Source organism: Emydura macquarii, unplaced genomic scaffold (assembly GCF_026122565.2).
Source record: "Emydura macquarii macquarii isolate MOO-44397 ecotype Brisbane River unplaced genomic scaffold, CSIRO-AGI_Emac_v2 contig_2422, whole genome shotgun sequence".
Classification (NCBI taxonomy): Eukaryota; Metazoa; Chordata; order Testudines; family Chelidae; genus Emydura; species Emydura macquarii.
In genome coordinates this window covers 32,881,809-32,898,452 of record NW_027132559.1, presented here as the reverse complement: position 1 = coordinate 32,898,452, position 16,644 = coordinate 32,881,809, and the positions used below count along the sequence as shown (strand labels likewise).

Here is a 16,644-nt window from a genome sequence, read left to right as displayed (position 1 = left end):
GCACAGGAGAAAGTACAGAGATGTCTGTTTGAAAATATAATAAGCGGGTATTGGAGGCTGGCATCATACACTAATCAGAGGCAAACACTGATAGCTTGACAGTGAATGAGAGATGATAGGTAGGGTGGGGATTAGCTGCAAAGGACCTTAAAAGTGAATACAAACAGCTTATATTTGATGCAATGCATAGGAAGCCAGTGGAGCGATTCAAAACGATGAGCTAGGAAAATGATCTTTGCAGCAGCATTCTGACTGGACATGAGAGGAGCAAGATTGCATTTGTCACGGCCAGAGAGAAAGATGTTGCAGAACTGAGATGCAGAACTTGCACCAGTGTTTTAGCTGCATGGATGGATAGGAAATAGCATGTAACTGCTAATCTGTTTGTACAGTTACACTGTATTACAGGATGAGCAGAGGGAGGCTCCCAAACAACTTATGAATATGAGAAATAGTGGCAGAATCTAGTTCTCTGGAAATAGCATGCATTGGGTTAAGATACTCAATATTTATATAGAAACAAAAATGCATCTTTCATATTGGTTGGGATATTTAAAAAGTAGTAAACTTGGACATTTTTGCAAACAAGCCATTTATTAGATAGTAATAATAAATAATATATAGCAGTAAGGTATATTAATTTTATTTTTAAATATGCAACTATGACACTTATTTGTATATACACTTCTCCTAGTTTTCTAACAAGTGCATGTTATAAAAAAGTATATTCTGATATTAAAGTCAAGTGATAGATGAGAATTAAATTAGCATCTGCTATACCATTCACTTCAGATAAAAGGCAATACAATCAATCCAGGAAGATTTACAAGTAACTGCATGCCAATGAAGCTCATGTAGCATAGGTACAGCTTTAAAGAAAGTTTTATAGTGCAGACTTTTTCCTGAATGCCTTTTAAAAAATTGCCCAGAGTAATTTATAATTTGTTAAAACGTACTGATTTAAGGTTTCAGAGACATTTTAATGCAAAGATGAAAGTATTGCAAAGTGCTACAATGCCTGGCATTGAATTCTTTAATTTCCATTTTAGAGATGAGTGTGAATGTTTAACTTTACCACAAAATAATGCACATAATTTAGCCACACAATTCCCATTAAAATCAGTGATACTTAAAGTAAAAACCCTACAAAACCTTCTTGAAAGTTCAGAGGTTAGTACAACAGGGTAATATTTTGTGGTATAAAAATATATTTCAGACTCCATTTGATGATTTAAATGTTCATACCATACTGTTCATAAAAATAACCTAATTACTATACAACAGGAAGATTAAAATATGTAACAGTTTTACTTTAATTACTGTCATGCTAAGCAAATATACATTTGCTTGTTTAGGGCAGATTTTTTTCTGGTCCTAAGTGTCTTTTAAATTTTACAGTTTTCAGACTTCTTAAATATTATGAAAAGAAAATGATCATTCCGTCATACTCCACTCATTAGATTATATTGGGGCCTGCACCTGCTCCCACTGACTAGTGGGAGCAGAATGGAATCCTCAGTAAACTGCTCTATGGATGCCCACCTTCTGTCTCTGCACTGTAAATCCCCAATCCTGCAAATCCTCCATCCTATGGAGTCCAACAAAGCCATGTAAAACATGAGCATGAAAACTCAAAACTTGGGAACAACTCAATTTCCTACTACAAAAGCATTACTTAATCTAACCTGTTGCAATCCAGTAATTATTATGTACACAACTTTTCTGAATATAAACCTATTGGAATCCAGTAATTATTATGTAAGCCTTTCTGATACCATCAATAAGGGAGGTATTTTATGAGCTTCATTTTTATAGACAAAAATGCTGAGGATTGCATTGCAAAAGTAATAATCTAATAGTTTCAAAACATTACATATTCTAAACATTTAATCTGTTCCTGAAAAGACTTAAAAATGTATTTTCTGATAGCTGTCCTCAGGTAGTATTCTAAAACGATATTGGGTACATAAGAAAAAGAATTTAAACTTAAAATTAAGTCAAGTCTTAACTATAAAATGTATTGAACACCAAATTAAAAACACAGAGAAACCGACAGGATCACTCAACAGACTCCATGGTCTTCTAATTAAGATGGCGCAGAATATTATTTAATATATCTGGGAATACCTTTGGCGCAGTCTCCTAAGAGAGCAGGTAAAGTTAACCTTTGTCTATTAAAGGTTGTTACTTGTACAGGTTTCACTGCATTCTAGGGCATCAGAAGTAGATTAATAACAGGTATATTGGGGATTGGTTTAAGGCACTGTGAATCCTCCATAATCTTTTGGGAACAAAAGTATACTTTATTTTTTTGGTCCATATTCGTTTTATTTGGCATACCCCTTTTCATATCAATATTGTTGTTCTCATGGTTTAGCTAAAAATCAGAATAGCTTATATGGAAGAAAATCTCTTTATAAAAATAGATATGTTACATTCTTTTAAAAAAAAATAGCCCATAAAGCTTCTGTACAAAGTCTATACAAACTTCACAACATATTTCATTCTGAAAAACTTTCATGCACATGAAAGGCTTCTACTTTAATTAAAACAAAGTTACTTCTGCTTAATCACAAAACACTGTTGCATAACCACTGTCCATCGCTGTCACTCATTTCGTTCAGTTGACATTAACTGGCTGTTTAATTTCATCAGCAATTTTACAACGAGACCTGCCTACATATAGGGGAAAAAATGAAAATGTTATATCAGTTTTTCCAGTAATCATATAATCCAGCTCTCATGATTATATCGTGGGTCTTATGGTACTTGATATTTTTCTTAAAACCACAACACCTGGATTCATGTAATTAGGCAAGATACTAAGTTTAAAACTTTCATTTAATTTTTTTTTCTAACCTTCAAAGTTGCAGAGAAACTATAGATAACAAGAACCATAAAGGCTCAAATACCAGAAACCAAATAAAAACCACTCAGAACTCTCATTATAAAATTATCTCCTGATTTTTAATTCAATCATGATTTTGTGGGCCCGACATATGATAGATGAATACTTATAAAATCATAGAAATGTAGAGCTGGAGGGAACTTGAGAAGTCATCAAGTCCAACCCTCCGTGCTGAGGTAGGACCAAATAAACCTAGACCATCCTTGACAGGTGTTTGTCCAACCTGTTCTTAAAAACTTCCAATGGGGAATCCCAACTTCCCTTAGAAGCCCTATTCCAGTGGTTTACTGCCTTTATAGTTAGAAAATTTTCCTAATATCTAACCTAAATCTCTCTTGCTGCAGATTAAGCCCATTATCTCCTGTTCTACTTTCAGTGGACATGGAGAACAATTGATAACAGTCTTCAAATATGTGAAGGGCTGGTATTAGGTCCTCCCTCAATATTTTCTCAAGACTAAACATGTCCCAGTTTTTTTTTTAACCTTTGTTCATAGGTCAGGTTTTCTAAATATTTTATCATTTTTATTGCTCTCCTCTGGACTTCTTCAGTTTGTCCACACCTTTTCCTAAACTGTGCTGCTCAGAATGGGACACAGTACTCAGGCTGAGTCCTCATGAGTGCCGAGTAGAGCAGGACAATTGCCCTATGTACGACACTCCTGTTAATACACCATGGAATGATATTAGCCTGTTTTGAAACTGCATCACACTGTTGACTCTCATTCAATTTGGGATCCACTATAACCCCATATCCTTTTCACCGGTACTACCACCTAGCCAGTTATTCCCCGTTTTATAGCAGTGCATTCAATTTTTCTTTCCTAAGTGAAGTATTTTGCACTTATCTTTACCGAATGTCATCTAGCTGACTTCAGATCAATTCTCCAATTTGTCAAGGTGGTTTTGAATTTTAATCCTGTCCTCCAGGGTTCCTGCACAGCCCACCTTGATGTCATCTGCAAATTTTATATGCATACTCTCCACATCATTATCCAAATCATTAAGAAAATATTGAATAGTACCAGATCTAAGACAGACCTCTGCAGGATCCTACTAGACATGCCTTCCCAGTTTGACAGTGAACCACTGATAACTACTCTTTGAGTATGTTCTTTTAACCAGTTGTGCACTCACCTTACAGTAATTTCATATAGGCATTTCCCTAGTTTGCATATAAGAATGTCACATAGGATTATGTCAAAAGTCTTACTAAAAATCAAGATATATCATGTATACTGCTACCTCCCTACCTGCTATGCCAATAACCCTGTCAGAGAAGGAAGTTAGGTTGATCTGGCATGATTTGTTTTTGACAAATCCATGCTGGCTGTTCCTTATTACCCTATTATGCTCTAGGTGCTTACAAATTGATTAATAATTTGTTCCACTATCTTTCCAGTTATTGAAGTTTGGCTGATTGGTCTATAATTCCCTGGGTCTTCTTTGATCCCTTTTTAAAGATAGGTACTATAATTGTCTGGGACCTCACCTGTCCTCCAAGAGTTCTCAAAGATAATTATGATTCAACTTACGGTCGGCAATACTATACTTATTAAAAATCTCCTTGAGGCATAAGAAGTCAGGGCAGTAGTTTGAAATAGTGACTCTCTTCAAGAGGAAAGTCTTTTCTATAAGTATATAAAAGTGATGAGTTTACCTATCAAAGAAATGTAACCAGGGATAAAAAAGAACAAATAACCAATTGTGTGCCAAGAAAGCTACACACATAGTAAGGATCAACCTGACAAACAGGATTTTACAGAGGTCTTTAGAGCCTTGCATGGACACAAAATTTGTATCCACAGCCGATTCGCAAACATGGCCGCAGAGATCTGCATCCGTGGATTTGGATATAAAGTAGATATCTGCAGATTTGCAGGGACCTAGATATAAAATTTGGATCTGCATCCATCCACGATCTGCAAACATGGTCCGTGGATATTCGTGGATTTGCAAGACTCTAGAGATCTTGTCTGCTTAGGCTTCTTGATCTATAAAGTAAAATTTTCAAAATAAAATAAAAAATCCTAGATTTAAGTCAGCAATAACATTACACCAAACATCTTTTCCCCCCCCTTAGAGTTCTATTTACATTTATTTTTACTGGATTCAGGAAGGGTTACAGATTGCTTCTGATACAACAAGCTTTGCATAAGAACATAAAAATGACCATACTGGCTCAAACCAATGGTCCACCTAGCTCAGTATCCTGACGTACAATAGTGGCCAGTGCCAGATGCTTCAATGGGAATAAACAGAACAGGGCAATCTATAGAATGATTAAGATTCTGTCATGACCATTTTTAGTAAAAGTCAGGGAGAGGTCACGGGCAATAAACAAAAAAATTCACGGAAGCTGTGACAGTCTTTTACTAAAAATAACTATCTATGACAAAATGGGGCTGACTGAGAGTGGATGGGATGAGAGCAGCAGGTCTGGGTCCCCACCACTGCCTGCAGAGGCTAGGAGCTAGGGGCCAGGGCTGGGAGCACTGGGTCTGTGGGCCCCCTGCTGTCAGCAGCAACTCAGAGCTGCCGGGGGCATGCTGGCGCCCTGCCCGTGGTGGCTGGGAACTCCAGAGGGCCACCTGTGGTAGTTGGGAGCTCTGGAGTTCCCTGTTGCTCACGGTGCTCTGACCTGAAAGGGCCTGTGGCGGCAGGGAGCTCTGGGGACCCTCCCCTTTCCTCCCATCCATGGCAGCAGAGAGCTCCAGCGGTTCCCTGTTGCTTGCTCAGGCTCTGAGCTCTGAATCCCCCCTTACCCCTCCCACCCCCAGCTGAAGCAGAAAATGTCACGGAGATCACAGAAAGTCACGGATTCTGTGACACAATCTTATGCTTAAGAATGATGCATCCCGTTATCCAGTCCCAGCTTCTGGCAGTCAGAGGTTCAGGGTCACCCAGAAGATGAGATAGACCTCTATCATATCCTCCCTCAGTCATCTCTTTTCCAAGCTGAACAGTTCCAGTCTTTTTAATCTCTCCTCATATGCAAGCTATTCCATACTTCTAATCTTCTTTGTTAACCTTCTCTGTACTTTTTCAAATTCTAATATACCTAATATACCTTTATTATATACCTAATATAATTCTAATATACCTTTTTTGAGATGGGGCAAACAGATGCATGCACTATTCAAGATATGGGCATACCATGGATTTATATTGTGGCATTATGATATTTTCTGTGTTATGGTTCCTGACATCATTAGCTTCTTTGACTATCACTGAACGTTGAGGAGATCATTTCAGAGAACTATCCACAATGCCTCCAAGCTAAATGTGAGTCAACAGCATAACACCGTTGCAAAAAAAGCAAACATCATTCTGGGATGTATTAGCAGGCGTATTGCAAGCAAGACACAAGAAATAATTCTTCTGCTCTCCTCTGCACTGATTAGGCCTCAACTGGAGTATTGTGCCTGGTTGTGGATTCTACATTTCAGAAAGATGTGGACAAAGAGGAGAACGTCCAGTGAAGAGCAACAAAAATGATTAAAGGTCTAGAAAACATGACCTATGAGGGAAGGTTGAAAAAACGAGGCTTGTTGAGTTTGGAGAAGAGAAGACTGAGGGGAGACATGATAACAGTTTTCAAGTACATAAAAGGTTGTTACAAGTAGGAGGGAGAAAATTGTTCTCTCTAACTTCTGAGGCTAGGACAAGAAGCAATGGGCTTAAATTACAGCAAGAACAATTTAGTACAACATTAGGAAAAACTTCCTAACTGTCAGGGTAGTTAAGCATGGGAATAAACTGCCTAGGAAGGTTGTCGAATCTCCATCATTAGAGATTTTTAAGAGCAGATTAGACAAACACCTGTCAGGGATGGTGTAGTGGTTCTCGACCTATTTACCATTGTGGGCCACATATGCAGCTCTCTCTGTGTTATGTGGGCCACATCCACACAATATATATATACTACCTGTATGGCCCTGAGAATGTTACAGTGGCCGCAGATGTGTGCTGATTGGGCTGAAAGGAGCCCGAGGGTTGAGAACCACTGGTATAATACTTAGTCCTGCTCTGAGTGCAGGGGACTGTACTAGAAGACCTCTTGAAGTTCCTTCCAGTCTTACACTTTTATGATTCTATGTCTTTCTTGAGTGGTAACAGCTAATTTAGACCCCAACATTTTGTAGCTATAGTTGGGATCATGTTTTACAGTGTTAATTCTTTTGCATTTATCAACACTGAACTCACCTGACATTTTGTTTCCCAGTCACCAAGTTTTGTGAGATCCCTTTGTAACACTTTGCAGTCAGCTTTTGACTTAACTATCTTGAGTAATTTAGGCTTGGTCTACTCTACCAATTTATGTCAGTATAACTACATCGCTCCAATGTGTGGAAAATCCACATCCCTAAGCGACACAATTGTGTCAACATAACTCCTGGTGCAGGCAGCACTATGTTGATGGGAAGACTTCTCCTGTTGACATAGCTACCAGCTTTCAGGGAGGTGGAGAACCTATACCGATGGCAGAAGCCCTTCTGTTGGCATAGATAGAGTCTTCACTAAACACTACAGCAGTACAGCTCCACTGATGCAACTGTGCTGCTGCAGCACTGTAAGTGTAGACAAGCCCTTGGTATCATATGCAAACTTTGCCACCTCACTGTTTACCCTTTTTTCCAGACCATTTATGAATACGTTAAATAGCACTGTTCCCAGTACAGATCTTTGGGTGACCCTCTCTCCATTGTGAAAAAGTGACCATTTATTCCTACCCTTTGTTTCCTATATGCCCTGTTCTGTTTATCAGTCTGTCCTGAATTTAGCATTCTCAGCTGTGACCCACACCAAACATGGTGACACCATTACTGCTTACTTTGCTTCAGTGACATTAATGAGGGACCTTGTGAAAGGCTTTCTGAAAGTCCAAGTACACTATATCCACTAAATCACCCTTGCTCACGTTTGTTGACTCCCTCAAAGAATTCTAATAGAATTTCAGTATTTAACTACATTTTTTCAATGCTTACCTGTTTGGTATGCACTATAAAGCTCATTTTGTTTTCCAGACTATGGATTTGAAAACAGGTGTCTGCATCTCCTAACTGCCACATAAAGCAACCATATTTTAGACTGATGAGCAAACTCTGCAGTGAAAAATAGAAAATGATGAGAATATTTTCTGAACAATTATATGAACCTTCCCCAATTTGTCTAAATGAGGTTCTGATATACAGTTAAGGGTACAGCATGTACAATACTGAATTTTAAACAATCAGCTGTCAAAATAATAGGATTTCCATTACTAAGAATGTAAAGCTGAAACTCCATATTTTAAAGAGTTCTTAAATGACATATTGATTGTAAATGCATACAAGATTTTAATTCAGTGCTCAAATGTGAAATAAATCACCAGCAATTAGTAAACTCCCCATATTCTTAACTTCTATGTAAACTGCCAGTAAAAACTGCTAACCCTCACCTTGGTTTCCATATTGAGGAGATGCAGTCCTTTTACATTTACTCCTACGTAGACTCTGATCACTTTATGACTGCTTGAACTTGCCTTGGTGAATACCTGTCCTGTGAAAAAAGCAGCTCCATAGGTAGGAATTTCCCAGCAATTCTGCAAGAACATGCGTTGCAGGTGATGCATTTCTTTACTTACACCTTCACTAGTGCTGAGACTCTAGAAGTAGAAAAGCAAATAATTCACAAAATAAACTGTATTAACAATGCACATTCTTCAAATAGGGTAAAAAGGTAGCTGGTTTTCTTGAAGGGCTTTTTCTGGCAATCATCCTGAAATGATGCCACACCTGAACTAACAGCCTAATAGCAGTGTGATGGGACATCTCAGGCATTTGATGCCCCTCCGGTGGAGGCCCTGTAGCCCTAGTGCACTCCACCTGAAGGTGTTCTTCTGGGGGAAAAGAGCATTGAATTCAGATCTAGGAGTGTGTCGCGAGGCCACCCAGGACCAATGAGAATTGGTCCTGCAGCAGCAAGGGCTGGGAGCACGTAGAAGCTAATCAGGGCCCAGTAGGGAAGGTACAAAGGACCAACTGTTTCCTCCAGGGTGCAGTTCTGGGTAAACTTGGAAAAAGGGAGGAATGATCTCCCTTTTCTTAATCCAAAAGCTAAGCCTGATCAGGGACCTAGCTCTGACTACCCCTTTTGATTGAGTCAACAAAAGATTGTTTTGTTTTACTTTGTGGAATTTAAAGCCCAGGTGGCCATCATGAGTTGGTTATCAATTGACTTTGGTAAAATTAAAGGGAGCTCAACTTTGCAAAATTTGCCCTGGTTCATGCGAACGCATGACAAGCAGTCTCAATTTGTCAGGAATTCAGAACTGTTTTAAAAAAAAAAAAAAAAAAGGTGATGAAAACATTTCTGTTAGGTTTCATAAACTTACACTCTTCTGACTTATATTTTGTGCCTAAACTGAACTGACAGTGTCCTTTTAAGCACAGTTAGCTGGTTGGCATCAAAGTAAAAAAAACAGATTATGACTTTAGTGACACAATTTATTGTACTCACTTTCTGACAAACAAATCAACTTTTAATTTTATAATCAGAAAAAATATTCAAACAGCTCAGTATTAAGATATGTTGTTTCAAGGTACATTATATTTTACTTGAATATAAAAAATAAAAATAAAAATGGACTACTGATCAGTAAAAAGAATGATTCATTATCAATTTTTAGCTCTCCTGTGTTTCTGGCTTTGTATCTTACCATTATAATGCATAACAGTAACAGAAAACTCAAGAAAAATAAATATTTTAAGACAGGATTAATATTCTTACCTTGTACTCATGAAGTATCCTATTTGTCCAGTGAGGAGCCTTACTTTTTAGTTTGGTAATGGGTACTATGGATTTAAGATTTTCTTCACTGAAAGGAAAAAAGCCAAAATATTATCTAGTTTTCCATCATTGAGCAAAGTATAGGACACAAGGCAGTGTCTTCCAGCATGGCAATACTAACATCTTTAAGTATCAAATATTGGGATAGATTGTTATCCCCAATTCAAGCTGCTCTGTGTTGTTTCAACAGCTGAAAAGCTTTCCTAAAGTGGTAGCAAAGGTTTCCCACTGACAAAGAGGAATCCTTAGCTGGTGTAGAGCCAGTGTAATTGACTCCACACTACTTGTTTCTACCTACCCTGCACTGTGGGTGGTGCAGGAATAAGAGATTCTAGGAGTGGGATGGAGGACATGGGACTTTACTTGGTTCCCATTAGCAGCTCTAAATTATGATAGGGGCCATTTCAGCTTGCAGTCACCTTTTTCCCTCCCGCTTTTCTCAGCTGCACCAACTGTAAACTCAGCATAGCTGAGGGTTTGTCCTATTAACTTCCAATTGTTACAAATGACTTGAAACCAAGGCTATAGGTGCAAACATCCATGAGTGCATTAGTCACTTGGTTTACAAAATAAAGCTCTTAATAATTTCTTTTTATGCACAATCAGTACTGGTAATACCAACAGCTTACATGGTGTGTTTTTCTGTTCTGAACATTTTTTTCATCAATATTATGGTTTGAAAACAATGACAAGGAAGCTTGAACAATACAGGATACCCAGATTTCAAAAGCTGTTACCAAATCACCAATAATGAGGAAAGGAATATTATTAAAGTCACAGATTTGAAAGAACAGATCTTTTGCTAAATACATGCACTTGTTCTAAATCAAGGATAGCAAAACATAAAATATAAACAAAAATCATGATGTCTGTCTTGTAAAAATAAAAAAGCAAACACAAAGTAAAGTGAAAATGAGTTTTCTCAAGATTCAGAAAAAATGTTCCCTGTCTCCCTCACACCTAAGAACATAAAAATGGCCATAGGTCAGACCAATAGTCCATCTTGCCCAGTATCCTGTCTTCCAACAGTGGCACATGTTAGATGCTTCAGAGGCAATGAACAGAACAGGACAATTATTGAGTGATCAATCCCATGTCGTCCAATCCCAGTTTCTGGCAGTCAGAAGTTTAAGGACACAAAGAGCATGAGGTAGCATCCCTGACTATCTTGGCTAATAGCCACTGAAGGACATATTCTCCATGAACTCATCTAATCCTTTTTTTGAACCCAGTTATACTTTTGTACTTCATAACATCTCCTGGCAATGACTTCCACAATGTGTTGTGTGAAGAAATACTTCCTTATGTTTATTATAAACCTGCTGCCTATTAATTTAATTGGGTGACCACTGCTTCTTGTGTTATTTGATGGGGTAAATAACACTTCCTTAAACACTTTCTCCACACCATTCATGATTTTATAGACCTCTATCATATCCCCTCTTTGTCAGCTCTTTTCTAAGATGAACAGTCCCAGTCTTTTTAATCTCGTCTCATTATGGAACTTATTCCACAAATCCCGATCACTTTTGTTGCCCTTCTCTGTACTTTTTCCAATTCTATCTTTTTTAACGTGGAGCAACTAGAACTGCATGCCGTACTCAAGGTGTAGGCCTACCATGGATTTATATTATGGTATTATGATATCTTCTGTTTTATTACCTATCCCTTATTAATGTTTCCTAACATTCTGTTTGCTTTTTTGATTGCCGCTGCACATTGAGTGGATGTTTTCAGACAACTATCCACAATGACTCCAAGATCTCTTTCTTGAGTGGTAACAGTTAATTTAGATCCCAGCATTTTGTATATATAGTTGGGATTATGTTTTCCAGTATGCATTACTTTGCATTTATTGAATTTCATCTGTCATTTTGTTGTCCAGTCATCCAGTTTTGTGAGATCCTGCTGTAACTCTTTATAGTTAGCTCTGGACTTAACTATCTTGAGTAAGTCTGTATCGTCTGCAAACTTTGTCACCTCACTGATTATCCCTTTTTCAAGATCATTTATGAATATGTTGAACAGCATTGGTCCCAGTAAAAATCCTCCAGGGATCCTGCTATTTACCTCTCTCCATTATGAAAACAGACCTTTTATTCTTATATTTTGGTTCTTATCTTTTAACCAGTTACCAATTCATGAGATGACCTTCCCTCTCATCTGACGACAGCCTAATTTGTTTAAGAGCCATTGGTGAGGGTCCTTGCCAAAGGTTTTCTGAAAGTCCAAGTGCATTATATCCATTGGTTCACCCTTGTCCACATTTGTTGACCCTCTCAAAGAATTCTAATAGATTGATGAGGCATGATTTCCCTTTACAAAAGCCAGATTGACTCTTCCCCAACATTTTATGTACATCTAGCTGTCTGATAATTCTGTTCTTTATCATCATTTCAGCCAATCTGTTTGGTACTGAAGTTAGGTTTACTGGCCTGTAACTGACAGGATTGCCTTTGGAGCCTTTTTTAAAAAATCAGCATTACATTACCTATTTACCAAGTCAGCAGATACAGAGGCTCATTTAAGCCACAGATTACATATCAGTTAGTAATTCTGCAATTCCATTTTTTAATTCCTTCAGAATTCTTGGATGAATACCATTTGGACCTGGTTATTTATTAGTGTTTAATTTACCAATTTGTTCAAAATATCCTCTACTGACACCTCAATATGGGACAGTTCCTTAGATTTGTCACCAAAAAAGAATGGCTCAGATGTCAGAATCTCCCTCACATCTCATGAAGACCAGTGCAAAGAATTCAACTTCTCCATAAAATCATAGAATATTAGAGATGGAAGGGACCTCAGGAGGTCATCTAGTCCAAACCCCCTGCTCAAAGCAGGACTAACCTCAGCTAAATCATCCCAGCCAGGGCTTTGTCAAGCCGCAGCTTAAAAACCTCTAAAGATGGAGATTCCAGTGCTTCACTACCTCCTAGTGAAAAACTTTTTCCTAATATCCAACCTAGACCTGCCCCACTGCAACTTGAGACCATTACTCCTTGTTCTGTCATCTACCACCACTGAAAACAGCCTAGCTTCATCCTCCCTGGAACCCCCTTTCAGGTAGTTAAAGACTACTATCAAATCCCCCCCTCATTCTTTTCTTCTGCAGACTAACAAGCCTAGTTCCCTCAGCCTCTCCTCATAAGTCTTGTGCTCCAGCCTCTTCATAATTTTTGTTGCCCTCCGCTGTACTCTCTCCAACTTGTCCACATCCATTTTGTAGTGGGGGGCCCAAAACTGGACACAATACTCCAAATGTGGCCTCATCGGTGCTGAATAGAGGGGAATAATCACTTCCCTTGATCTGCTGGCAATGCACCGACGAATGCGGCCCAATATGCTATTAGCCCTTCTTGGCAACAAGGGCACACTGCTGACTCATATCCAGCTTCTTATCCACTGTAACCCCCAGGTCCTTTTCTGCAGAACTGCTGGCTAGCCGGTCGGTCCCCAGTCTGTAGCTGTGCATGGGATTCTTCCATCCTACGTGCAGGACTCTGTACTTGTCCTTGTTGAACCTCATCAGATTTCTTTTGGCCCAGTCTTCCAATTTGTCTATATCTCTCTGTATTCTATCCCTACCTTCCAGGGTATCTACCACTCCCCCTAGTTTAGTGTCATCTGCCATCTTGCTGAGGGTGCAAACTACCCCATCCTCCAGATCATTAATGAAGATGTTGACCAAAACCGGCCCCAGGACTGACCCCGGGGCACACCACTTGTTACCGGCTGCCAGCTAGACATCAAGCCATTGATCACTACCCGTTGAGCCCAATGATCTAGCCAGCTCTCTATCCATTTTATAGTCCATTCATTCAACCCATACTTCTTTAACTTGCTGATAAGAATACTGTGGGAGACTGTATCAAAAGCTTTGCGAAAGTCAAGATATATCACATCCACCACTTTCCCCAGATCCACAGAGCCAGTCACCTTTTCATAGAAGGCAATCAGGTTGTCAGGAATGACTTGCCCTTGGTGAATCCATGCTGACTGTTCCTGATCACCTTCCTCTCTTCCAAGTGCCTTAAAATGGATTCCTTGAGGATCTGCTCCATGATTTTTCTAGGGATTGAGGTGAGGCTGACCAGTCTTGTAGTTCCCTGGATCCTCTTTCTTCCCTTTCTTGAAGATGGGCACTATATTTGCCTTTTTCCAATCATCAGGGACCTCCCCCAATTGCCACGAGCTTTCAAAAATAATAGCCAATGGCTCCATAATAGCCTTATGTCTTCCTGGAGTGCTCATGTAGCACTTTGATTATCCAGTGGCCCCACTGATTGTTTGACAGGCTTCCTGCTTCTGATGTACTTAAAAAAAAAAAATTGCTGGTTTTTTTGGTGTATTTTGCTAGTTGCTCTTCAAATTATTTTTTGGTTTGCCTAATTATACTTTACACTTGACTTGCCAGAGTTTATGTTCTTTCTATCTTCATCAGTAGGATTTGCTTTCCAGTTTTTAAAAGATGTCTAAAACCTGTATTAAATCTTAACAATAATCTGTATAGATAGCACACAGTAGTGGATTTCTTTTGATGCATATTCTAAACAACATTGTTCAAAAAGGTTGTGTTCTTAGGGCCTAGTCCTGTAAACTCTTATTCCTGTGTGGAAACCTTACTCATGCGAGTATTGCTATTCACTTTAGTAGTACTATTCACATAAGCAGGAATTTGCAGGATCAGGCCATCAGCCCCATGATAATGTATACAGCTGAAGTTCCCATAGTCAACATGAATGCATTTTGAGTTGTTGGGAAGTCACTGTTTCTTGTATAATGGGTTCAAAAGTTCAATAGCTGCCTCATCACCCCACTAAAACTACAACTCAAGTTTACAAGAACATGACTGGAAAGAAAAATTGTGACAATTAAGATACTGTCTAACACCAGTTAATAAAATTGACTAATTTTCTGTTTTTAAATGATAGCATACCCACTGGAAAACCCTAACTCCTCTAGTCCTTAAATTTGCAAACTATTCATACAGGATACATTTTCAGTCTCAGACACAGGGGATTTGATGCACAGCACACATTATTGATATGGGAATTAAGTGGCTAGACCAACGTGCACAGTTCTGAAACTGTACTCCACATACTGGAGCTCAATGATAGTGTTTAATTACTAGTTGATACAGTTTATAGTTGAAATAGTTTAGGACTTGTCTGAAAAAACATTTCATTTTAAAAACAAAACAGTATCAGTTTAAATACTCACTCACTTTAGGAAACCTTGTTTGTGTTTCTTACTCTCATAATTTCCATAGACTATTTGTAACAGCAGACTTGCTAGTGTGATCAGTTTGGCATCAGGTGAGGTATAGAAGCCTTTCAGCAAATTATATCTGGCTTCATCAAACAGGATAAGAATAGCCAGTGGATCCTCAATCTGTTTAAAAAAATAAAATTTTTAAACATTTGGATTAAACTAATATTTTTTTTATAAACTAAATATAACTTTTCACTGATTCTAGGAGATAAAGATATGTTTAACTGAAATGTGTATTTTATTTTGTCTGGAATAAGAATAAGTACTATGATGCAAAAACATTGATATGCAAGTATTTCCATTTTCTGAATTACACATTCATACTGATCTAACATCTGTAAATTACAATCGAATACCACACTATACCAAATAAAAAGTTTACTGACAAATATTCACATCAAATCTATAAAAGCAAAAACATTTTACACTGTTGTCCAAAACCCCCCGTTTTCTCACTCTATAATATCTATTTCCCACCACTTTCTACTACCCTTACTCTTGCCAAGTAGTACCTTTCTCTAGGAGTAATCCCACTGAAATCAACGAACTATTTAATCTTTCAATTATGTTTAACTGCTTAGGAGTACACTCTAACAAATCTTCATTCAGTTGGGGGAATAGCATTTATGAGAAACTGCTGTTTATAGGAGCTCGCTTAGTACCATTTTATTACTGCCAATACATTTGTTTGGAATTTAAATGATTTTCTGCTATTTCAATAAATAAATAAAAGGAGAATATATCTTATAATTGTAAAAAGTCAGAGGTCTAGTCTACCATTGTCCTGTTCCATAATTATTAACAGAAATTACAGGTTTGATCTAACCCTTGTCGAAGTCGATTTTCTTTTATCTTCAGTGGAAGTTGGATTAGGCCCTTTCTACACACAGGCAGAAGAACAAATCACTAATTGATTGTTAGAAAATATTAGTAGGTATAAAAGTAACAGGTTTAAGTATGATCTAAAGTCATGGGATCTGAACCTGTGAGTTGCAACTTCCTTTTCTATTAGCCAGATGGAAAGGTGGTCCCAAAATTTCCAGACTAACGGATTGACACTCTAATTAACATACTGCCTACTGATGACAAAGGTTTCTGTTTCTGCACCTATTTGATATTAGCACTTCTAATACACACCTTTTTTTCAACCTCCAAAGGAAGTCTCACATCCCTCCTCAGGAAAAGCTGTGGAGTTTCCCTTTGAGGATCCAAGTTTGTCAGTTCAGTGAGTATTTCAGGCCAGTCACGAACATGCTGCAAAGGTTTGTGATATGGCTTCAGCTGGAGGCCTGGAAAATAACAGCTTTTCATTTAAAATAGCAAACAGGAGAATCAAGCCCATACATGTACAAATGAATGCTATATCAAAATGTTTGAACTGAGGACTCGCTTATCTCAAACAAAAAAGTGTTTTAGTTTACCTATATATATATATGTGTGTGTGTATGTGTGTGTGTGTGTGTATATATATATATAAATAAAAGGTCACAAACATGGATTTGGTGACAAATTTATCACAGTAGGGGCCAAAGCAATAATTCAGCAAATGCACGCTTGAATTATGATCAGTGTCTCAAAAAGTTAACTGAAATTTAAAAAAAAAAAAAAGTAACTTTAAAAAATTAAGTT

The 16,644-nt window shown here is 38.0% G+C and overlaps 1 protein-coding gene across 1 annotated transcript in view; it reads right to left on the bottom strand.

The window, feature by feature from the left end:
• Positions 1-594: 594 nt before the first annotated feature.
• KRIT1 (KRIT1 ankyrin repeat containing) overlaps positions 595-16,644 on the bottom strand; it is a 41,661-nt gene continuing 25,611 nt past the window's right edge. Inside the window, exons 13-18 of the mRNA XM_067562211.1 lie at positions 16,153-16,304; positions 14,969-15,135; positions 9,679-9,766; positions 8,348-8,554; positions 7,896-8,012; positions 595-2,676 (exon numbers count right to left, since the gene is read on the bottom strand). Of these exons, the coding sequence (XP_067418312.1) occupies positions 2,608-2,676; positions 7,896-8,012; positions 8,348-8,554; positions 9,679-9,766; positions 14,969-15,135; positions 16,153-16,304 (800 nt within the window). The 3' untranslated portion in view covers positions 595-2,607. The remainder of the gene's footprint in view (positions 2,677-7,895; positions 8,013-8,347; positions 8,555-9,678; positions 9,767-14,968; positions 15,136-16,152; positions 16,305-16,644) is intronic.